At 36.0% G+C, this 24,422-nt stretch overlaps 1 protein-coding gene, 1 non-coding gene and 1 pseudogene across 2 annotated transcripts; all 3 read left to right on the top strand.

The window, feature by feature from the left end:
• Positions 1 to 516: 516 nt before the first annotated feature.
• Positions 517 to 590, top strand: TRNAE-UUC (transfer RNA glutamic acid (anticodon UUC)). The gene has a single exon. It is a non-coding gene; the product is annotated as a tRNA-Glu (tRNA).
• A 4,769-nt stretch (positions 591 to 5,359) lies between these two features.
• On the top strand, positions 5,360 to 6,943 carry LOC149260033 (putative nucleoredoxin 1 pseudogene; annotated as a pseudogene).
• A 144-nt stretch (positions 6,944 to 7,087) lies between these two features.
• Positions 7,088 to 10,754, top strand: LOC149260032 (NADP-dependent malic enzyme-like). Its single transcript, XM_089378517.1, has 6 exons — positions 7,088 to 7,144; positions 8,156 to 8,239; positions 8,341 to 8,439; positions 9,138 to 9,236; positions 10,287 to 10,432; positions 10,539 to 10,754. Exons 1-5 carry the CDS (start codon positions 7,124 to 7,126, stop codon positions 10,338 to 10,340), a joined length of 357 nt encoding a protein of 118 aa, XP_089234643.1. The 5' UTR covers positions 7,088 to 7,123; the 3' UTR covers positions 10,341 to 10,432; positions 10,539 to 10,754.
• Positions 10,755 to 24,422: the final 13,668 nt, after the last annotated feature.

Genomic DNA, 24,422 nt, shown 5'->3' with positions numbered 1-24,422 from the left:
ATTTATTTATGATGGTGTTAAATCAATTTCCACCATCAAAAACATGATTCAAACCCTCTTATTGTCAAATTTTTATTTTTGAACTTTTGGACAAATTTGATACATTGCCTTTTTGGGATACCCAATATGACCGCAACATGAGTTCTAATTTTAATGGCCAACGAACCACAGTTGCTGTGATGCCCTTTTTGTAGCGAAAATTGGGTTCAATTTTCAGCCACAGTAATCGTGGACAAGATCTGATTTATGTTCGTTGATTTGGGTTAGAGATATGCGTACCAGGGGATGGCTGGCTGCACGATATTTTGTTTACGTACATAATGTGACTTTGTATAAACAGCTCGGCGTGAACTAGGACGCACTTCTTTCGTACACTCTTTTTTCTAGTTGCCGTTTATTCAATTCTTAGCTCGGTAGGAAGGACAGGCGCCGCTTCCTATCGAAAATATGAGGAGAAAGTTCACTGACAACTTCATATATTCAATTAGTACATTGTTAGATAAATATGTGAACGTCTCCGTTGTCGTCTAGTCCGATTAGGATACCTGGTTTTCACCCAGGCGACCCGGGTTCAAATCCCGGCAACGGAAGATATCTTTTTGATGGTTTGGCCTTTTTGCATCGTCATATTTGACTTAGACTTGTAGATTATATGGTCACGTGTGGGATAAGGTTGAGAGTTGTAAATTTCATGGTTTACCGTAATTATTGTCATTTAAAACTTTTCTATGTTTTTGTGAAATATTTAAAACTTTTCTATGTTTTTGTGAAATATGGTCACTTGTGAGACAAGGTAGAGAATTTTATGGTGTTGTTAAAACAATCAAAGGAGATTTAGAGTTGTAAATTATATGGTTGCTTATTAGACAAGGTGAGGCATGCAATTCTTTCCTAAAAAAATTAAAAGAGATTTAGACTTGTAGATTATATGGTCATTTATTAGACAAGGTAGAGGTGTAAATTTGGTCATTTATTGCACAAGGTAGAGGGGTGCAAATTTCATGTTGTTCCATAACTTTTTGTACCTAGGTTACATGTTGTGCATTGTTATTTAAAACTTTTCTCATGTTTCAAACTTTGAAATTCTTTCATAAAATAACTATAGGAGTAGGTTTTATGTATATTGTTATTTTAAACTTTTTTCATGTTTTAACTATGAAATTCTTTCTTAAAAAAGTTAAAGGAGACTTAGACTTGTAGATTATGTGGTCACTTACTGGACAAGGTAGAGATGCGCAAATTTCATGTTGTTCCATAACTTCTTGTACCTATAGGTTACATGTGCATTGTTATTTTAAACCTTTCTCATGCTTTAACCATGGAATTCTTTCTAAAAGAATCAAAGGAGACTTAGATTTGTAGATTATATGGTCACTCGTTGAAAAAGGTAAAGACTTGTAAATTTCATGGTGTCTCATAACTTGTTGCACTTGTAGGTTTCATGTGCACTATCATCAACTTGTTTGACTCAATGTGACTTATGTTTTTTCCTTTTTTACTAGAATGTGATGTTGCAATTCTTAATGAGAACATTATTTTTTGTTGTTTGAAACTATGTAAATGTATAAATAAATTTAGAACCTTCAGAAACATCGAGGCACTTAATCTATATAGATTTGGATTTCACGAAAAACACATTAGAAAATATACCTTGTAAAGTGCAAAAACATAGAACATTTAAACTACATTATTCATTATTCTGTATGATACCTTTTATGAACATTTGCATATTTTTGAATTCAGGCTTCCGTGATCCATATTACATTAAGAAGAGTCTTTTCAGTAGAAATCACATAGGAGAAAATTTTGTCGACGCATTTCGAACCAGCTAGTGTGGTTCATCACTAGGACCAGATGAAGATGCAGATCATGGCACAAGCTTAAATAGAGGGTGATGCAAAGACCAAAAGATCATATAACGACTAGTTTATGAAAATTAATATTTTAATAATGAGTATTAAGATCAAATAATACATCTAGTTTAAGAATAATAATATTATAATTTGTAATAATAATTAAGATAAAAATAAAATTAAAAATAATATTAATTATGAAAGATCGAAACGTAAACATTAATAAGAAACAAATTATCCAAGTGTTGGCTTTGTGGGGCCTGACCAAGGTTCAACGTTAGTTAGCCAAACAAATCCCTACAGTATTGGCCCTTTCGACATCAACCCACGGAGTGCGGACCAAAGTTTCACCCGAAGCAGTATGGGGGGATGCTGGAACCAAGTTTCCGCACCCTAAGATGGTTGTGATGTCGGTTTATACCCTTTGTTCCTACTTTCACACAGGTGACTAAGCTTTAGGGCTCTATCAATCTACCCTTTATTCCACCCTTCAGTACCTCCATGAAGGTGTACGATTGACCTTCGTGCAACCTTAACCTGCAATCCAAGTACTTCCGCGCCACTATGACAATGTATTGTATAGGTTCCCAAGTTATCTTAAGTGTTTTACTTATCTTACTAATCAACCACAGTTAGCACCGTGTAAACTGATATCCTTACTTGTGTTTAATTAACCAATATAGTCACATACATTCACGCATCACATGAATATTGTAACTTGAACTAGATGCATTAATAAGAAATAAATACACAAAATTTTCATAATACTTCTCTTTATTGATATCTTCATATTAATACAGACTCTATTCGCCTTGCACACAGAGCTACATGGGTCCGCTTCCACTCTAGGCCTCTACGTACTCAGCTGCAGACTTCCACTCTAGGCCTCTGCGCACTCAATTGCAGAGCCTCTACCTACGCTAAGACCCGAAACACTTAGACTTCTCTATCAAGACTCCAAAACTTATCTACTAACTTCACTTCCTAGAGCTTACTTAGCTCATTTTTATAAACTCCCATGGTCCGTGGACCATGGGTGGATCCTTACAGCCGACTTTACTCTTTAAAAAATAAGGGTGGAAAACCCTTTATGACTCTTGACACCTTCGTGCTCCACGACCACAAAATGTAGAGACTTTACAACTTTATTACAAAATTTGTCTCAAAACATGGGCTTTTAGCCCCAAAACCGTCATTGGGAGAAACCGTTCCCAACACCAAGTCAACCAAATACAAGAAACAGAGTAAAAAAAATAAAAAAATAAAAAATAAATAGGATTCAAGGCCTAATTAATGAGTCAAGATCCTATAACAAAAATAATAATTAAAGGAGATTAAAATTAAAACAAAGCAATCAAAAGGGAAAGTAAAATTATTATTATTATCTTTTTTAATGGCTAGTTTATGAAAAATAATATTTTAATAATGATTATTAAGATCAAATAATATTCCTATAAGGGCTAATTTAAGAATAATAATAATCATATATATATATATATATATATATATATATAGAAAGAAAGATCGAAAAACGTAAATGTTAATAAGAAACAAATAATCTAGGTCAATCAAAGATAGGGAACAAAGTATATATATATATATATATATATATATATATATATATATATATATATATATATATATATATATATATATATATATACACACACACACACACACCTGATTAATGAGTCAAGATCCTATAACAAAAATAATAATTAAATGAGACTAAAATTAAAACAAAACAATCAAAAGGGAGGGCACTTTTTTTATTTTTTCTTTAAAGGTGAGAAAGTGGATCAAAATAATATTAACATTAAATGCAAATAGCTATATAAAACAAAAAAAATTATAAATAAAATTTCAAACCCTAAAAAACAAAATAATCCACAAATAGAAACAAATTAGGAGGACAAGACATTTGCATGTTATTTATTTTCTTTTCTCCTTTAATCTGTCTTAGAATTACACAAACACTTCTTTAATTGTTCCAAATCCAACATACTCATTCTTCTTTGCTTCCAACATAAACACTTTATTTTTCATAACATTTTATTTTTCCCATAGACTTGTACTTCAATACAAAAATATAGCTTTGCAAAAGCTATATCTGCATAAGTTTTTGATTTAGCATTTCTTGGTTATTGCTATCTACCTAAGATTTTGATTCATCACTTATTAGTCCCTGCCATCTGGCAATGGGCAGGGACTATAGTAATCGAACAGCTTTGAGTTAGCATTAGTTTTCAGTTTTAGTGCGGTGTTATTCGGCGATTATTATAAAGTTACCAAGCGTGCTGTGCGGGGATGTGCCGAGATAACCAAAGTCTTATTTCGGGCTGAGGCTTTGCCATCTTATTTGACCTCTTCCCGAGGCAGAAGAGGCTGGACCTTAGGGTTAACCCTACCTTTACCGTGTTTATTATTTGTGGCGGTCGATGTATTCATATTAATGTTATAGGTATGTTAGCATTAGTTCGCTAACATTTGTTTGCAGGTTTGTTTGCAGGCTCAGCTCTCAGGAATATGCTGGTATATATGAACATATATGCTACACCTGGCTACCCACATGGCGATTTCACCGCAAATCTACTGCATGTGAGTGTTGCTGCTTCTACTGCTTCATCTGTCGCCTATGCTGCCATCTGCGTGAATGGCTCTGCACGGGGAGCCAGAGCCAGCTCCTTCCAAGCTCCAGCTCCTTCATTGGCATCTGCTAGTTCTTTTGTTGGCTGCTTGGCTTTCGCTGTTGCTGGTTCAAAATGTATTTCAGGCAGGGCTAATATAGAACCAGAACAAGCTAAGCTTACAGAACCAGAGCAGAGCAAGCTAAGCTAACGAAATTCAGAACAAGTCAAGCTAACGAACATGGGTAAGATCGATACATACCTGAGCACCTCCTAGTTCTTTTGTTGGCTGCTTGGCTTTCGTTGTTGCTGGTTCAAAATGTGTTTCAGGCAGGGCTAATATAGAACCAGAACAAGCTAAGCACAGGTTGGGGCTCCACAGCCTGTACAGAAATGTCCAGATTTTCTGAAACAGCGGGCTCAGAAGAGACTAAACAACTTGCCATGGGTGGTGAGGGAAGTGAGGTCGGTCCTGAGCACAGTGCTGAAATCCAAATCAAATACTGTCAAGGGTAAAGCAGCCCACGCATTGAAGACCAAGGTTGCTGTTCTTGGCCTCATCAAGAACAAAAAGATATTCAGTGCAATTTCTCACAAAATGAATTCTCTGTTTGGACTTGAAGAGAGCCGAGGGCAATATTCCAGCGACAACAATACGGCATTGACGATGTATTATGCTTTGGCTCCGGTCGATGAGATTCCTTGTGAATATCTTCAGGAGCGCGAGCAGGAATTGGAGCATCTATCCCACGCAATTCTTCAGTCAGAGTCGCCCTCTGATAACCCTAGAAATTTTGTTTCAGCTATTGAGAGCTCGCGAATGTATAATCTGGATATCAATCACGAACATCTCGCCAATGAATTCTCTGTTTGGACTTGAAGAGAGCCGAGGGCAATATTCCAGCGACAACAATACGGCATTGACAATGTATTATGCTTTGGCTCCCGTCGATGAGATTCCTTGTGAAGATCTTCAGGAGCGCGAGCAGGAATTGGAGCATCTATCCCACGCAATTCTTCAGTCAGAGTCGCCCTCTGATAACCCTAGAAATTCTGTTTCAGCTATTGAGAGCTCGCGAATGTCTACGTGCTCTGTGGCCACTGAGGACTCAATTGTGGTATTGTTCATCTGTATCTTAATACGGCGTGATCCATTGGACCCAGTATGCCCATTACGATCCATCTTTCTACTTGCTGGATTGTTGGAGTTTAGGTGTATGTAAACAACCACTATTCTGCGAAAAGATGAAAAAAACAGGGCTTAATGTGTTCTGCTCATCTGGGAGTGTTGGCAGCTGGATGAGACAAACCTAGAAGGCCATGAAATTGAAACTGGTGCATGTGCAGTGGACAGTTGGATTATCCTTCTGCCTCCTGTATTGACATATGACCATGATACAATGTTAAGTGGCATGGTTTAGTCCCTCCATGCTATCCCACGGAGAAGGAGGTGAGCCATGTGGCCCTGCTATCCCACGGAGAAGGAGGTGAGCCATGTGGCCCTCATCGGGCCCACATGGACGTGTTATAATTTTTAGTTTTCCAAGAGCTTCGTTTCCTTTTAATGTTAAATTACATCACTAATATACCCTCTTTGGTCATTTCAGGTTATACTTCTTTTACTCGTGTACAACTACCTGGTCTCTGTCTCATTTGTTTAAACTAATCTTCACTTGTCTGTTCTCCTGTGTCTATAAATTCTCTTTCTTAGCCCTCAGAGATTGCAGTGGAAGAAAGTTGGCTCGGAACCGAGAGAGAGATTGTGTTAGCTTGCTATGGCTGTGCAAAAGGAAACAACCAATGACAGTTTGAGCTCTTTGCTTTGCAACGGGGAACGTGATTTCCTGATCAGAAATAATGGAGACAAGGTACGATTGCTATACTTATAGTCTCTGTTATCATTTATTTTGCTGCAACATTGCATTTTTGTATTGAATCCAATGTAATCTACAGGTGAAAGTTGGAGAACTGGAAGGGAAACAAGTGGGTCTGTACTTTTCTGCCCATTGGTGTCCTCCATGCAAGGCTTTCACCCCCGTTTTTTCTGAAATCTATAAAAAGTTATTGGAGAAGGGGGACTTCGAGATTCTCTTCGTTTCTGCGGATTTTGATGAGAAGTCATTCGAGGAATACCACCACACCATGCCATGGCTTGCCCTGCCATTCTCAGATGGTAATACAAGGAAGAAGCTTAATGAGGCCTTCCAGGTTGATGGCATTCCGTGCCTTGTTTTTCTGGACAGAGAGGGCAGAGTTATAACGACTGAAGGTGTGGAGATCATTGAAGAATATGGGGTTGAGGGATATCCATTCACCGCAGAGAGATTTGATGAGCTGAGGGCGAAAGAGGAAGCGTTAAGGGCTGCACAAGAACTTCAAGTAATTTCCTCTCCGATTTGCATAGATTTGGATATTTGCAATGAATGCTCTTTAGTTTTTATGGTTCCCTTTACTGTGATTTAGATGTTTTATCTCTTTGCAAAGTACAGGAAGTGAAAGAACACTCTTTTCTTTTCCTTTTTCTTTTGTGACTATCTCGTATGTGAGATTTATCTATTGGTTGCTAAACCTATTGTTACATTTCTACAGGAAAAAAGGCTTCTGAATAACATTCCCCAATATCAAACTTCATTGCAGAAATACATGGCACTGATGGACCTCGAGGTATTTCTATTGAAATATCCAAACTTTTATCGAAACCCGAGTATGGTCTGAGCATTTTTCTATTTCTCCTTTAAATGGTTTGAGCATTTTTCTGTTCTCCCTCCAATATCATCAATAGTTTTGGTGTCAGTCCCTTGTGGGCCATCTTTGGCATGTGGTTATTATCTATGTTAATATGAAAACTATCTGTCTACTGCAGTAGCATATATATTTATTATTACCAGCTTCTTAGCTGGTTGATACTACTGGAAGGAAATTGCATAAAATATGTTTGACAGTATAGTTTACTGGGTTACACAATTTCTCTTGGCAGGAGCGGAATGAAAGGTTATAAACTCCAATTCTTTTTTGTTAGGTTCATCCTTTAAATTTGTTTCACTGCGTTAAAACTTGCGAGGGTATGGTTTTTGCAGAGGTAAGATCCTAGAAATTTTGAAGAACTGGAGTGAAAGGAGTGTTAATGTTATAGTTGTCACTGATGGTGAACGCATTCTGGGACTTGGGGATCTTGGATGTCAGGTAAATTTCACAATTACAGGTTAGTTGCTAAACACTTGTTTCTTTTGTCAAGATAATTGATTTTCATATCATTTTGCATGAACATATTTACTTTGTATGCTAGCTACCTTAGCATTTTGTTGGTACTTTGATAAGATATGCCTAGGAGCTGGAAAGCTCATGATAGTTATTGAAACCATGCAAGAAGATTATAAATGAACAAATACTTTAGGAATTGATTTTCATATCATTTTTGCATGAACATATTTACTTTGTATGGTAGTTACCTTTAGCATTTTGTTGGGACTTTGATAAGATATGTCTCGGAGCTGGAAAATTCTTGCTAGTTATTGAAACCATGCAAGAAGATTATAAATGAACAAATATTTTAGGATTTTCAATTTAATAAGCCTGTTTGTTTTTGCACTCTATTTGCAATAGACCAAGCAAACCTCTATAAAGAAAAACATGCACAATTGATTGATTAAATGACATTTTACGTCCTCATGACAGTTTGAAGACTTTGCCAATCACAATGCCTTTGAGTTGCTGGCAAAATATCGGAAAACCCATCTCGTGTTCAATGATGACATTCAGGTTTGCCTACAATGACTGATCATTTTGGTTATTTTACAATGCAACCTATGTAACAAACCAGGTTTTCAATGAAGAATCAGGATGCATCTTTTGTATTTCAGGGGACAGCTGCAGTGGTTCTGGCAGGGTTGGTTGCATCATTAAAGGCAACTGGTGGAACATTGGCTGATCATACCTTCCTCTTCCTAGGAGCCGGAGAGGTAAATCTAGCTTTTTGTGTGAACCATGCAAATGAGACAGACAAATTACTTTACACTGACTGAAAATAATGGTGATCTTATCTTCCAGGCTTGTATACAGAATTTCTAGGCCGGACACCAATCTCTATTACCTGCAGACATAGGTTTATGAGAATTTCTTTTGCCTTTCTGCTATGAAATCCAAAAGTTCTGCTTATGTTGTCCCCAACCAATGCAGTATTATATCTTTCCAACCTACACAATATTATAATAGAGTTTCTGAGCCAAATTGCTTTCAAGATTATGACTCTTTCTAAAGTGATTAGTCCAAGTTGTGGCCGCTCTTGAGTCTTTACTTCCAATTTCTTATCTAGATTGGAGGAAGATTTATTGTACTGGTTGCCGAGCTCCATTTCTACTTTCTAATCCTGCCTAAACTAGTCTTCTTCTGACTTTTTTGAAGTTTGTCTGTGTTCCATATCTCTTTATTTTCAGGAGCACATCCGTGCTTCCCATGCTTTTCAACTAAAGTTATTTGCTGCTTCTTCCTACAAACCCTACTTCCTCAACGCTAGTACAATTCAGTTAAATGAATTAAATCTGAAGAACTTGTATAGATTTTTATTATTTCATGTCTTTGTTCTACTTGTTATAGTTTGTTTAAGCCTAGCAATCCTATGTGGATTCTTGTGTTGCATGATGCATCTTTTGTATTTCAGGGGACAGCTGCAGTGGTTCTGGCAGGGTTGGTTGCATCATTAAAGGCAACTGGTGGAACATTGGCTGATCATACCTTCCTCTTCCTAGGAGCCGGAGAGGTAAATCCAGCTTTTTGTGTGAACCATGCAAATGAGACAGACAAATTACTCTACACTGACTGAAAATAATGGTGATCTTATCTTCCAGGCTTGTATACAGAATTTCTAGGCCGGACACCAATCTCTATTACCTGCAGACATAGGTTTATGAGAATTTCTTTTGCCTTTCTGCTACGAAATCCAAAAGTTATGCGTATGTTGTCCCCAACCAATGCAGTATTATATCTTTCCAACCTACACAATATTATAATAGAGTTTCTGAGCCAAATTGCTTTCAAGATTATGACTCTTTCTAAAGTGATTAGTCCAAGTTGTGGCCGCTCTTGAGTCTTTACTTCCAATTTCTTATCTAGATTGGAGGAAGATTTATTGTACTGGTTGCCGAGCTCCATTTCTACTTTCTGATCCTGCCTAAACTAGTCTTCTTCTGACTTTTTTGAAGTTTGTCTGTGTTCCATATCTCTTTATTTTCAGGAGCACATCCGTGCTTCCCATGCTTTTCAACTAAAGTTATTTGCTGCTTCTTCCTACAAACCCTACTTCCTCAACGCTAGTATAATTCAGTTAAATGAATTAAATCTGAAGAACTTGTATAGATTTTTATTATTTCATGTCTTTGTTCTACTTGTTATAGTTTGTTTAAGCCTGGCAATCCTATGTGGATTCTTGTGTTGCATGATGCATCCTTAAGCATTGTCAACTTTGTAGCAGAGACGACACAGCTTTCTGTTGTGCCAACTGCCAAAGACAAGACCCACTTGGCACTCACTCTCTGATTGTGATGGATTGAGAGATGCTTTATACCTGTGGGAGATGGAGAAATGTCTTAGAGTTAGAGTTAGAGTCAAATGAGGGAGATATTTATTAAGTATTTCATGTTAGTAATTGCTTTGAGAATATGAGCTGAAACTTGCATCCCATGACTGTATTAAAGCTTAGATGCGTTCGCTTCAGCACTGCAGTTATAAAATGGGTGTAATTCAATGGTTTAATAGCACACAAATTGACTTGTTGCATGATGCTATATGACTGGTTTTCTTGAGCTGGCAGGGGAGCTTGGGAGCTTGTAAGCTGGGGCGCTGGATGGGGAGCCGATCGTGCTGAACAGCTAAAAGAGTTGGTAGCAACGGAGTGCTCATTTATCTGGAAAAGAATTTGAGAGAGATCGATACTATTTAGTAACTGCATGACTGCTTGTGAGTAATCTTCGCAAACAGAGTTGAAACATTTTTCATTAGTTCTACTTAATGATGGTTTGACCTGAATGACTATGCTGACTGCTTTTTATCAAATACTATACAGATTAACCGGGGGTTTGCTGATTGCTGGCTGGTTTTCTTGAGCTGGCTGGGGAGCTTGGGAGCTTGTAAGCTGGGGCGCTGGATGGGGAGCCGATCGTGCTGAACAGCTAAAAGAGTTGGTAGCAATGGAGTGCTCATTTATCTGGAAAAGAATTTGAGTACTTAGATTTTTAACTTGATGCAGGGACTTGTTGCTTGCAACTCCCCTTGTTTAAAGTTGTCAATAAATTTTAGCATTGGTCATATGTACACATAAAAGAATAATGGTAACGAGTAGTGCCTCTATACTTTCACAATTACATATAACTCTAAATAATGTCATATATTGAGTATTGGTAACGAGTAGTGCCTCTATACTTTAACAATTACATATAACTCTAAATCATGTCATATATTGAGTATTTCTTCCATACTCATTGAAACTTGTCATTGAAATGCGTTATTGACCTTTCTTGTTAACTAATATCAATCCGATATAGAATTCACTCACTTCACAATTAATCTAAAATACTTTGTTGACATAAGATAATGTCAACATGGGTAATCCAATGATCTTCAACTTTAACATCACAAAAATTCTTCTTGCATTATTTGCAACATTTCCAACCAATGTCATAGCTACCTCATATAAAAAGACTTGTAAGACTCTAAAAAATTCCCCATGTTACAATAATAATTTATGGGTTAGGCCTCCCCTTTGTAGGAGTGACGAATCCCCTTAATCACATGTCCAAGATTGGCCACCTACTCCAGAGTGCTTGATCTTGGGACCAATACTTTTCTCCAACCAACTCCTTGTCATTTTAGTTAATATGTATAGTAATGATTGATCTTTGGACTAATTCCTTTTTCTAGACAATTCCTTGTCATGTTAGGTAATACTTATTCTACTCCAAAGTGATTGACCTTTGGACTAATAATTTGTTATACCCAAGTTCTTGTCATTATGGATGACATACTTATCAGTTTGTTTGATTATAGAAATCGTCGTAGTGGTCAAACACAATTGACCCAATTCAATTAATTTTTGTTCTTCTAAGTTCATCAAAGTTATTTTTTATTTAATTAATTTTTGTTTAGATATTTTAAAACTTGACTCCCTAATTTGTGATTGGTTGCAGAGTTTGATTTGGCTCAATAACCCTACCTAGAAGTAACGTTTCTAAAAATAATAATAATAATTTAAAAAGCAACAACAAAATTAAAATTACCATATAACCATTTGCTTTAAACATATATTTTATTGTTATCTAATTTATATGTTTTGTGATTGGTTTGTAGGTACATGAAGTCATCCTTGAACACTACACCAATAGCTCTAATGGTAGGTGATGATCAACAGACAATGTAGGTTTTAAATGCACATTAGAAATCAAATCCATGATATACTTTTCATTTAACATCAAATCCAATTAACTTAATTTTAGCAATAAAACAAGAGTAAGGATACTACAATTAACTCAATTTTAGCAATAAAGCAAGAGTAAGGACACTAAAAAATGGCATCATAGATTGAAGTCGAATGGCATCACTATTCACATTGTTTTTACAAGGCTTAGAAATGTTTATTATATCCTTAATAAATACATATTCTCTTCATAATATTTCCATGTATTTGCAATAAATACATATATCTATGAAGGATATTTCTATAGATTGAAACCTTTATTGTTATATAGGTATCATGGAAACTTTTATTTTGTCAATTGGGGTTACTTGGGTGGTTGGGCGGAATGGTTGTTATCTTCTCCACCCAGGCTCAAATCCTCACTAGTGACACGATGAGCTATAATGCCTTGATAAATATTGTTGCGACTTTGTGCCTATTAATATTGTTGTATTGGCTTCAACCCTTGTCAAATCTTGAGTGAGTATACATGTGAGCTAGTCTAGTACCAACAACCTCAATCCAGAGGGGCTTCACTGGGGGGAAAAATACCATACCACATGTGTTCATATTTGGGGATATATATTGAGGAAAAAACGAAGTAATATATTGAGCATTTAATAGGAGGTAAAGGATTTTTAGATGTTGTGCATAAAAAATGGAGCTCAAAGTTAATGAAAAATGGATACCTACAATATTTAGTGAAAATAGTGTTGAGAATGCAACAAGATTATGGAGCTTAGTGAAAAGAAGTCACCTTCACTAAGTGGGCCCGCAGACTATTTTTGGCGCAAAGTCTATTTTTAGACTATGTCTATTTTTAGACATATGGATCATGATCTATGAGTTGCAGGATGCTGTTTATGGATGATTGGTCATGTTGGGAAAAATAGATGGACTTCTATTTTTGGTTCACAGTGGAGTGATCAGAGTCTATTTTTAGACTGCCAGGCTAAAAATAGAAACAATCAAATATTGTTAGCCCTTAGTAATATTTGGACTCTAAACATTATCTTATTCTCTTGGAGCACTTTAGTTCGAGCTACGGATGTGGCACATGCAACTGACAGAAGGAATCACGTGGTTTCTTATGTGTTAGTTGAGCTATTGCATGGAGGACTTCTGTTAGAACTCATGCATGTGAGTTCTGTGGAGTTGGATGTGGAGTTGATGGAGTTGTGTTCAGTTTGACTTAGTTGAACTAGTTGTATTTTAGCATAACTAAAGAATACACTAGTGATGAGTTGTGTGAATTAATTATTAATTAATTCACTAATTATTAACTCATAAAGAAACTAAAGAATACATCAGTTAACTCACTGCATGGACAGTTCAACAGAGACAGGTGTTAGAGGTAAGTGAAAGGGTGAGTTGTGACTATTAGTTGTGCATGAGATTTTGCACATGCATGGATTGAGTAATGCCAATGAGGATTGCATTGTTCAGCCAAGAAAAAGACGAGTTTGGATCAACCATTCATCATTATTCTCATGCAGGATTGCGCAGTGGAGGCAGGCAAACAGTGGAGGAGATTTGAGGCATCAGATCTGAGCTAGTTTGTGTGTAACAGGTGGAGATAGTACTGAGTACTTGCGAGGAGTATTGTACTATGTATTGTTACATGTTCTCAATCGTTATAATATACAAATAGTGTGGGGTTTTCAGCTGTATGCTTTCCCCGGGTTACATACTGTGTTAATGTGTGCATGCAATTGATGTTTCATTGTTTTTAATGCTGCTAAATTGATGATCAACGTAGAGGAGGTTATGTATTATGCATGTATTCCGCAACAGTGTATAATCGGGATAATCTATGTGAATAAGTGTTTCATTATTCAAAATTTCTACATGGTATCAAAGCTGGTTGATTTGTAGAAAACGTTCTACATGGTATAGAGTTATTGATCATCAGATCTATTATTCAGAAAGTGTTTACATTTTATTTCTTCAGGCATAGTCTGTAATCGGGCCAGGTAGCCTCTGGATTCAGCCTTCCTTTGGAAGGTGAGATATCTAGTAAAATCCCATACAGTCAATCTCTGTATGAGAAATACTTTGTTCTCACGAATTTTAAATCAGAAGCGGTTGAGTTTTGAGCTGGTGGAATGGCGCTCAAGGATAAAATCAAAAACATCAAGTGTGAGAATGGAGACATTATGCCCAGGTATCTCACGAAGTTCACCCAATGCCGGGATGAGCTGGGAAGTGTGGGGGTGACTGTCGATGATGAGGACTTGGTGAGCTTGGCTCTCCTTGGTCTTCCGAAGAGTTGGCATTCCTATCAGGACTCTGTCAATGGTCGGGAGAAATTACCAGGATGGGAGAGACTTTGGTCGGATCTTGCGCAAGAGGAGATCAGACGGAGCACCAGAGACAGTTCTTCATCCATGCATGATGAGGAGAATTGTGCCTTAGCGAGTAAGGTGAATAAGGGGAAGGAGAAGGGTTCTCTTTCTGAATCTAGTTCTTCCAATGATGGGAAGAAGGGTGACAAGTCGAAGGTGAGATGCTTTCGTTGTCATGAGTTGGGCCATTATGCTACTAATTTCCCAAAGAAGAAGTACAAGAAGGGATCCAGGGAAGGATCTGAAGGTGAGGCACTTGCTTCACAGTTCGAGTTGGATTTCACACTCTTCGCATGCATGGTTTCATCCATGGTGGGAAGTGGTTGGTTTCTTGACAGTGGAGCTTCTTTCCACATGACCGATGACAAGAGTTTGTTCAGTACTTTGGAGGAGAAAGATCTCCAGATACTCATAGCGATGGGTAATGATGAGAAGTATAGCGTCTCAGGTGTAGGCATGGTTATTTTTCAGAGGGAGCATGGAGCTCGCCTTACCTTGACCGATGTCAAGTATGTACCAGGACTGAAGAGAAACTTGGTGTCGATCGCGATGCTGGAAGACAGAGGCTATGATGTAGTCTTCAGTGAGGGAAAGGTGTTCCTTAGACACATCATCACTAGACAGGTGAAGCAGATTGGTTCACGGGTCAAGAACCTGTATGCTCTTGAGGTTCAAGATGCATGAAAGGCCTTGAGCAATGAGGCAACTGATGGAGACTTGGTGGTTGAGAGGGAGCGTAGATTACCTCTCAACATGCAGAGCCAGAAGAAGTCTCAGACGATTGTGGAGGAGCCACGATTGGTGCAACAACTTCAGGAGGTTGTGGAGCAGCCACAACAAGGGAAGCTGAGAGGAGATCGAGTAGAGACATCTACTCATGCAGAGACCTCCAATAGGGGGAAACTTCGAGCCAGGTGGGCAGAGGGATCGCATGCAGCCATACCTCCAGGTGGGAGGTGGGGTGATGTGGATTGATCGTCCCAAGGAGGAGGGGCAAGATCCTTGAGGTACCCAACCTCTTGGATGAGACCTTGCTACGGAAGCCCCGATGTGGAGTAGCAGGAACTGGCTGATTGGGTAGAGACAGATGCGGATGGAGCGGCGGAGAGAGCGATAGTGCAGGGAATCTTAGGACAACGCATAGCTAGTAGGATGCAACAATGCAAGAGGCACAAGTGTTTTGCACAGTGTTAGGTGGCACAGATAGGTGTGCAATGGTGTGAGATGCATGGAGATGTTGCAGTAGCGCAGATGTCAGAGAGGGAGCACTTGTCAGCAGCAGGTAGAGCTTCAGCATCAGAGTATGTTCCTAGCCCAACAGAGTGGTCAGTTGGGAGCGTTTTTGTTCCAAGTGTTGTTGGAGCAAGTGGACTGGGCAAATGTGTTGCATGCAGGACATTCCAGAGTTACAGGATAGGGGTTGTTGATAATCCATATCTTATTGAGAGGGAGTGTTGAGAATGCAACAAGATTATGGAGCTTAGTGAAAAGAAGTCGCCTTCACTAAGTGGGCTCGCAGGCTATTTTTGGCGCAAAGTCTATTTTTAGACATATGGATCATGGTATATGAGTTGCAGGATGTTGTTTATGGATGATTGGTCATGTTGGGAAAAATATATGGACTTCTATTTTTGGTTCACAACGGAGTGATCAGAGTCTATTTTTAGATTGCCAGACTAAAAATAGAAACAGTCAAATATTATTAGCCCTTAGTAATATTTGGACTCTAAACATTATCTTATTCTCTTGGAGCACTTCAGTTTGAGCTACGAATGTGGCACATGCAACTGACAGAAGGAATCACGTGGTTTCTTATGTGTTAGTTGAGATATTGCATGGAGGACTTCAGTTAAAACTCATGCATGTGAGTTCTGTGGAGTTGGATGTGGAGTTGATGGAGTTGTGTTCAGTTTGACTTAGTTGAACTACTTGTATTTTAGTCTAACTAAAGAATACACTAGTGATGAGTTGTGTGAATTAATTATTAATTAATTCACTAATTATTAACTCATAAAGAAACTAAAGAATACATCAGTTAACTCAGTGCATGGACAATTCAACAAAGACAGGTGTTAGAGGTAAGTGAAAGGGTGAGTTGTGACTATCAGTTGTGCATGAGATTTTGCACATGCATGGATTGAGTAATGCCAATGAGGATTGCATGGTTCAGCCAAGAAAAAGACGAGTTTGGATCAGCCATTCATCATTATTCTCATGCAGGATTGCGCAGTGGAGGCAGGCAAACAGTGGAGGAGATTTGAGGCATCAGATCTGTGCTAGTTTGTGTGTAACAGGTGGAGATAGTACTGAGTACTTGCAAGGAATATTGTACTATGTATTGTTACATGTTCTCAATCATTATAATATACATATAGTGTGGGGTTTTCGGCTGTATGCTTTCCCCGAGTTACATACTGTGTTAATGTGTGCATGCGATTGATGTTTCATTGTTTTAAATGCTGCTAAATTGATGATCAACGTAGAGGAGGTTATGTATTATGCATGTATTCCGCAATAGTGTATAATCAGGATAATCTCTGTGAATAAGTGTTTCATTATTCAAAATTTCTACAAATAGGGTTTTTTAAATTGGAAGGTGTATTGGGTTAGTATTGGTAGGGGATTAAATAAAATTATTTTTAAAGGTATTTTGCAATATGTAGTCAAATTAAAAATATTGTTTAGTATGCGTCAAATACATATACTATGTCATAAATTCATTAAGTAAAATCCCTTACCTCAATATAATCCTCAGGAAAAAAAGAAATATTGATTTCTTTTCTGAAGAAAAAAAATACTATAAAATTTAAAATTTCATTGAAATTAATGATAATAAATATAAACATGCAAATGGAAATATACATAGCGAAACTTTTATTACTGTATAAATCCTCATAGATTTGTAAATCTACTTGATATTGAGTTATCGAAATGGGCTTTAGTCTTTTTCATGGCTTAATTGTGTACATGGCCAATAATAGCCCAATAATCCACATTGATTTAATTCAACATACGTGTATCAATCCATATTTTCACTCCAACTTTCAACCGTGGATTCTAAGTATTTTGTCTACTTCACATTTCTAGCCTAATGTTCAACCATTGATTCCGAGTATGCCAAAGTGCTTGGCTAACTTTTGCATTACATGCCTTTTGCTAATGATAGCAATGCTAATTCTACTTAGAAAAGTAAGTGAGAAAGAAATCGATGTAAATTCTTTTATGGATGCATGTGTCGTGCATATAATTTGTGATACAATTGTATGGAATGTTATTTCGAGTTAGATTTTCTTTCTTCATCAGTATCTATTTTTTCCCCGTATCACATGTTGGTTGGAAAATGAGAAATTGAGAAAGAGATACATGCTTTGTGTATCAGGAAAGAGTTAACATCTAATTTCCATTATTATTTGATTAGGGTTTTTGATACAAGGAAATTATGCACTTAAGGGTTCAAAGTCTAGTTCCAAAGGAGTGTAATATATTACTAGGTTGTTTAAGATATATTACACACAAATTTAAGAAGGATGTGGCAAAATAATTTTGTCTAAAAGTATCCAATACAAGAATTTCACATAAATTTAAAGGGACCATGATCAAAAGGCACATTAGTCCAAGGTTTTTAGATCATGCATTGCATCAAAATTTCCTGTTATGTGATACACATGAAATCAAATGTTTTATAAAGCATGAATAATATAAAGTTTAAATGGTAGAGATGACCAATATTTTTAAAGTGAATTCCATTTCACACCAAATGTTATGAGAGGTGCAACACATGAAACCTATTGTACCAACCTTTAAGAGAGATACACCAAGATTTTTTTAGTGTGATATGTTGCACTGCACCAAAGTTTCTATCTTCATGGTGTATCACATTGTAACGAAGTTTCTATCTTCACAATATACGATTTTTCTCCTTTGTTTTGCAACACATCAAGATAGTTTTAGTGTGCAATGTTACATCACAAGAGAATTATTGTCTCCATTATCTATCACATCATACCAAAGTTTCTATTGTTGTGGTGTATTACATCACTCTGGTGTTTTTATCTTTGCAATTTATGATGGTTTTCTTCTTCATGTTGTATGAAACTAAAATAGTGTTGATGGAATATGTCACACAACACCAAAGTTTCTATCTCCATGTTATATCATACCACACCAAAGTTTCTATCTCCATGATATATTGCACGACACCATGTTACCAATAAAATCATTGAGCAATAAAATCAAAATGAATATGGAAATAAAACATAGAATGAAACAATATAAAGGCGACACATTTTTTTTTGAATTGAACAAAAGGACACTAATCCCATAATAGAGACACTAATCCCCATTGATGCAAATATTTATAGGAACCAACCTACTAGAGATGCCAATCCCCATCATTGCAAATAGTTGCACGAAATGACCTACTAGAGGAACCAATACCCATTGCTGCAAATATTCATAAGGACCAAACTAATTCACTTATTTTTCTTGTTACATTTTCTTTCATTAGGTCTAGTAACTACATGTTCCTTTACCATATCTTCTTGTTTCTTCTACCTTCAATAGGTCCGCTTTTCCAAAAACTTGTTTCCTTTGACTTCTTTCCAAGAACAAACTTGTACATCATACCATGTATCCAATTTTGCAAATCTAATTTTGAAATGTTTACCTAAGGAAATTTTGTATGTCTCCTTGGATCTCTAAAAGCTTCATAGTTTGGAAAGTCCTAGAAAATATGTTACAATGAAAATTCCTAGTTAACATGTTTGAAACTTATTTCAAAAATCATTCAGAAACCCTAATTTCCACAAGGCATACCTCAGAAAGTACACATGAGCTAAAGTATACATTTTTTATCCAAAGTACTACTATATGTGTCCATGTGTCTTTCAAATTTCATAGTATAAAATATCCTAGAAAAAAATTATAACAAAAATTCCAAACCAACTTGTTTGAAATTGATTTCATGGCTATTCAAAAACCATAAATTCCACATGTGATATATTTGAAATTATAGTGACAAAATTATGGAATTTTGATTACATATACATAGAGATCTCACCTCTATCTACGCAAATTTTTTTGGTCTGAAACACGCCAAAACTAAAGCTATAGTGTAAATCCTGAGATGACTCATTTGAAGTAGACTTCAAGATCCATAAAAAAACCTAACTTTCATATGGAATATCTTAGAAAATGTAAAGAACCAATGCCTAAAGTTTTTACCACATGTAAATGAATATCTCACCTCTATTTCCTCGAAATTTCATGGCTTGAAACATCCCAAAAGAAAAAATTACAGAGAAAATGCTAAGATGACTCATTGACTCAACAAATCACATTTTTGCTCCACCTTTAAAACCCCAAGAGTATTCCTTAGCTTCTCTTACACACATCAAAGCTCTTATTGCTTGGATGATATCAAATTCTTTCACATATCCTTTTTTTATAGTGTTATTTCATTCACTTATGGGGCCAACTTGTAAAATTGTTTAGGTCGACTTATACTTTCTAGTTGCGGCCAACCTGGTAGAATATTTCATATACCCTAATACGTATGGAGTTAGAGGGAGTTTCATATACCATATGAAAGTTATTAGAATGATATTTGATATTTTCAACCATATATCCTATGATTCCGTTTGAGTTAGGTATTTAGAGTGAAAATGCCCTTCGAATAGGGTATCCAAACTGAGCATAAAAGAACTAGGTATCTAAACAATATTTCCAACAACATTCATATTGCAATATTTATCTTGGACGTCTACAATTCCCCATATATTTGACATCGATGTCAATAATATTTCCAAAAATATCCCCCATTTTTATTGATGGTAAATATTAGCCAATTTTGCAACAATATTGTAACACTCCCTCTGCCTGTAACTCTCCTTGTGTCTACAATTCTTCCTCTATTTGGAACTTCTCCCCCTTTGACATCGATGGTAAAGGGTTTTTCCCCCTAAGCTTGTGGTTCCATTTACTGAGTAGATGAGATAGGTATCACTCCTATTTTTTGTCTGAGATATTCAAATGTTTCTCTAGGAAGGGGTTTGGTAAAAATATTCGCAACTTATTTCTTGGTTGCAATGTATTCTAGCTTGAAACTTTGTTCAACTACTTGTTCTCTTAGGAAGTGGTACTTTATGGGAACATTATTTGTCTTCGAGTGCATAACATGATTCTTTTAAAATTTGATTTCCCTTGAATTTCCAGAAATGATTGAGATTGTTTTATCATATTCTACCTTGATATCCCTTGATGTCTACTTCATCTAAAGAACTTATGTGCAACATGATGTTGCTGCAATAAATGTGGCTTTCACTATGGAGAGAGAGATTGAAATTTTCTTCTTGCTCAACCATGATACTATGTAGTTTCCTAGAAAAAATTATCCCTACATTGTACTTGTATTTTCATTAATACTTCCCACCCAATCTACATTTGTATATGTTGTTGGAGTGAAATCCTCACTTCTTGAATACAAAAAGCCAAAATCCATTTTTCCCTTAATATATCTAAAAAAAATTGGTTGCTTGCACATGTGTCTCCTTTGGTGTATATTTAAATCTTGCAAGTAATCCTACTACTTCCATGATGTATAGCGTTGGTGTTGTCATATATAGTAGGTTGCTATTTATTAACTTATACATTGTTTTCTTTTCTTTGGGATTTATCATATTTTCTTAATTTACATCCTGTGATCAAGGGTGTGCTAATAGGTTCATAATCTTCCATTCTAATTTTATTCAACATTCCCTTGATGTATTTCATTTAAGAAATGAATATTCCTTTTGCTAGATTGAGAAATCTACAAGCCTAGAAAGAATGACTATTCTCTAAGAATAGACATCTCAAATTCTTTTTACATTTATGTCATCATTACTTCCAAATATGATATCATCCACATAAATCACAATGATTAATAGAATTTGATTTTGAATTTAGATGTAAGATTATTGTGTGCAGCTCCTCTTTTGAAACCTTATTGTTGTAAGTGTTGTTCCTTGAAAGGTTCCTAGCTAGAAAACTATGCCAAGGAATCAATCCATTCAAATAATTGATTTGGTATGGATTTATATCTCTCTCAATATTTGAGGACAATATCTTAAATTATTAGTTTTTAGGCAATCAATCATTTAGGATAGAAAAATATCATGTAAGATATTGGATAGAGCAAATGTACAAGATCAAGATTATTAAATTAACATTCAAAATCTTATTTTTTGGAAGATGTAATAAGCAATAGAATTTAGTATACCCATAACAAACTCATATTCACAATATGAATTTTTCTGCAGATATCTAATTAAAAGGGAATTATGTTGGAAATAAACTTAGTCTTTCATAAAATCACTTTTAGTAATGTTGAATGCAGACACATTAATGGGGAAATAGTACCCAATATTAACTTTTCAGTTATGTTCTTAAAATGAAATGAGAATATAGAAGAAAGCTATTTTTTCATTAATAGTGGAAAAAATTACAAAGTTTGACACAAACTATGACTAACAAAAGACCGAATTTGACCAATCTGACAGGAAAATTATCATCCCTCTTACAAGTTTTTCAAAAGATATCAAAATCTTGATCCTTCAGTACTAAGTCTTCAAATGTTGTTATATAAAAAAATCCTAGTAACTATTAATTACATTTGTAGTTTTGTAGGACCAAAATGACAAAAATAGGAATTTGTTGGAAAAATAGACTAAAGGCCTGCCACATATTAGATTATCAAATGTTCTCATCGTCCAATTGTTTTGATGAATCATCATGCAAATTGAGCAAGATAATCATAGTTTGAACCTATGGGTAATTAAATGTATCCATTTTTTTGTAAGCTATATCCAATTCCATATGTTTTTCATATGTAGTCACTGTAGTAGATAGAATTTTAAGCTGCCATGAGAGGTTGAAATCATCAATTAACTTTTCCAAGATAAAATGACCCTTTAACATTCTTTTCATATTTGTCAAATTTAGTTTTATTTATTTCCCTCAAAATCAACTCTTTGTATTCTTCCTATGAAATTAAATTACCATTTTTACTCTAGCAAGAAGGTAATCCCATCCCCGACAAAATATTAAACTTGTTCAAAAAATGCTCTACATTTTTCTATTATATTACATTTATTTTTAGCTTGTTGTGTGATATTTTTCTTATTCAATACTTTTTTTCTCTCCATAATTAGTAATGTAATGTTTATAACCCCTAGTTCATTCAATTCATGCTAGTTTTTAGAATTGAGGAAATTTATAATTATGTCAACCATTTGACGTTTATTGTCTAGTCTGTTCCAAACATGTTAAATAGCTTGCTTTATCTAATAAGATAATGTAGATTCATCTCCAATTAATGAAAAAGAATTCCATAACTTTGTAATCTCATATATAATTTGGTCCCATAAAATATGATTTTCTCGTATTTAATAAGGCTTTCCTACCAATCTATTTGTGATTGATTTACTTCTTGTTACATTTTTTATTTGTGATCTTGGTAGGACTTGAGGATGCCATTTTTATCTGAATTTGTCTATTTTTTTATGCAACCAGAACACAAAATAGAAGAAAAGATAGATCATTGACTAGAAAATTAGCCTCTTCAAGGGGGGAACCTCCTTTACATCACATAAATGAATAATTCTTGGATGATACAAATGACAATACCTCCTTTGTATATATATGAGTTTAAGGGGCCACAATATAATCATAACCTACATAACAATAATAATGTAAGGGCACAATAATAACAATAGGGGGGCTACACTTGTATTATAGGGACTTAAAATGCACCTCCTTCAAAAAAAGTGTTATCCTCAACATTTGAGTAGTTTTGGATGCTTTTGTATTAAATTCTTATCCTACCATGTGGAATCTTCAATGTGTAAGTTCTTCTACTTAATGAGATACTCTAAAATTGATCGATTTTGTAGCTATCAAGTTCTTGTTTCTGTGATTTCTTAAGGCTCCAATATGGTGTTTCCTTCCTCATCATGTTCTATAAATGTTGTTTGAATTTGGAGCTTGTCATCGATAACCTTCTTTAAGCATGAAACATGGAAAAATGGGTGTACTTTGGAAGATGCAGGAAAATCCAATTTGTATGCCATAGTACCAATATTTTACAACATCTTCTAAGGACCATAGTACTATTGTAGCTGCTACAACACCTCCAAAATTTTGGCTTGCACCCAAATTTTAGAGCTTTCCTTGGCCTTTTCCTTCTTGTTGCAAACACTAGAGCTCATTTCATGAGATTTCTGGAAGTTCTTTGGTCCCTTTTGCATGTTGGGCTAACTTTCATCTTTTCGCATGCTTGACTATCGTACAATGTTTGTGAGCATTTCCTGGTGGTTTCTAAGGTTGATATGCATGTATATGACTTTTCCCAACTATGTAAGCATTTGTCGCACTCATACACAAAGTCTTGAGCATTTTCGCACAAGTGTCATCACGGTCATCCTAAAGCCTATCTTAAGTGTCGCACTTGTCATATCTTGTCATGATGAAGTCATGCAAAGGGGAATGATTTTTGTGTGTTACAATGATCTATGTTTTTGTCTCATCAAAGTATGCTAAGTGTTTGATCTTAGTTGAGGTTTATCACAAGTCCATCTCCCTTCTTGCACTTAGCCATTTTCAGAAAATCCTCCCGACTGGGAAACTTAGCTTCACCGGTCCCTGAATGAACTGTGAAATATGCAGTCTTAGCCCTCTTGGATGTGAACCTGCTACTTGAACTGCATAGTGTGTTATCCCTATCTTCCAGGGTTATTTTTTTTGCGCAATTCCTAAGTCCAACTCCTGACCTTATCCTCCAGAATTGCGCAATTTCCTCTCCCAGTCTACCTTGAACTATCCACTTTGCATCTTCAACCCTTAAGATTTTCCATTGCCTACTGGAACTGCACAATGCGCAAAAACCCTAGCCTCCCTTGGCCTCCAAAACTATGCAAATTCTTACTCCAATGTCCTTTCCTCAGTCAGCGCTGATTGCATCCAGAAACTGTCCAGTTCTGCCCTTCAGGCCTCTCAGCTGCCCAGTCCCCCTTACCTCCTAAAATTGCGTAGTTTTCCCTCCTAGGGCCCCATCCCATAATAACCACTGCCTGCTTGAACTACACAATTTTGTCCTTTATGTAGAAAATTTTGAATA

Source organism: Pinus tabuliformis, chromosome 6 (genome assembly GCF_031772625.1).
Source record: "Pinus tabuliformis cultivar Carrire ecotype Pingquan chromosome 6, CPIR1, whole genome shotgun sequence".
Taxonomy (NCBI): domain Eukaryota; kingdom Viridiplantae; phylum Streptophyta; class Pinopsida; order Pinales; family Pinaceae; genus Pinus; species Pinus tabuliformis.
Note: the sequence above shows the minus strand (reverse complement) of the source record. Positions and strands in the feature narration are given on the sequence as shown.

What these genes read in the sequence shown, in the direction of transcription:
- LOC149260032 (XM_089378517.1), top strand. Translation starts at nt 7,124, where the DNA reads ATGGCACTGATGGACCTCGAG. An exon ending in TCTTCCTAGGAGCCGGAGAG is followed by an intron (nt 8,440 to 9,137) that starts GTAAATCTAGCT and finishes TTTGTATTTCAG; the next exon opens with GGGACAGCTGCAGTGGTTCT. An exon ending in TCTTCCTAGGAGCCGGAGAG is followed by an intron (nt 9,237 to 10,286) that starts GTAAATCCAGCT and finishes TTGAGCTGGCAG; the next exon opens with GGGAGCTTGGGAGCTTGTAA.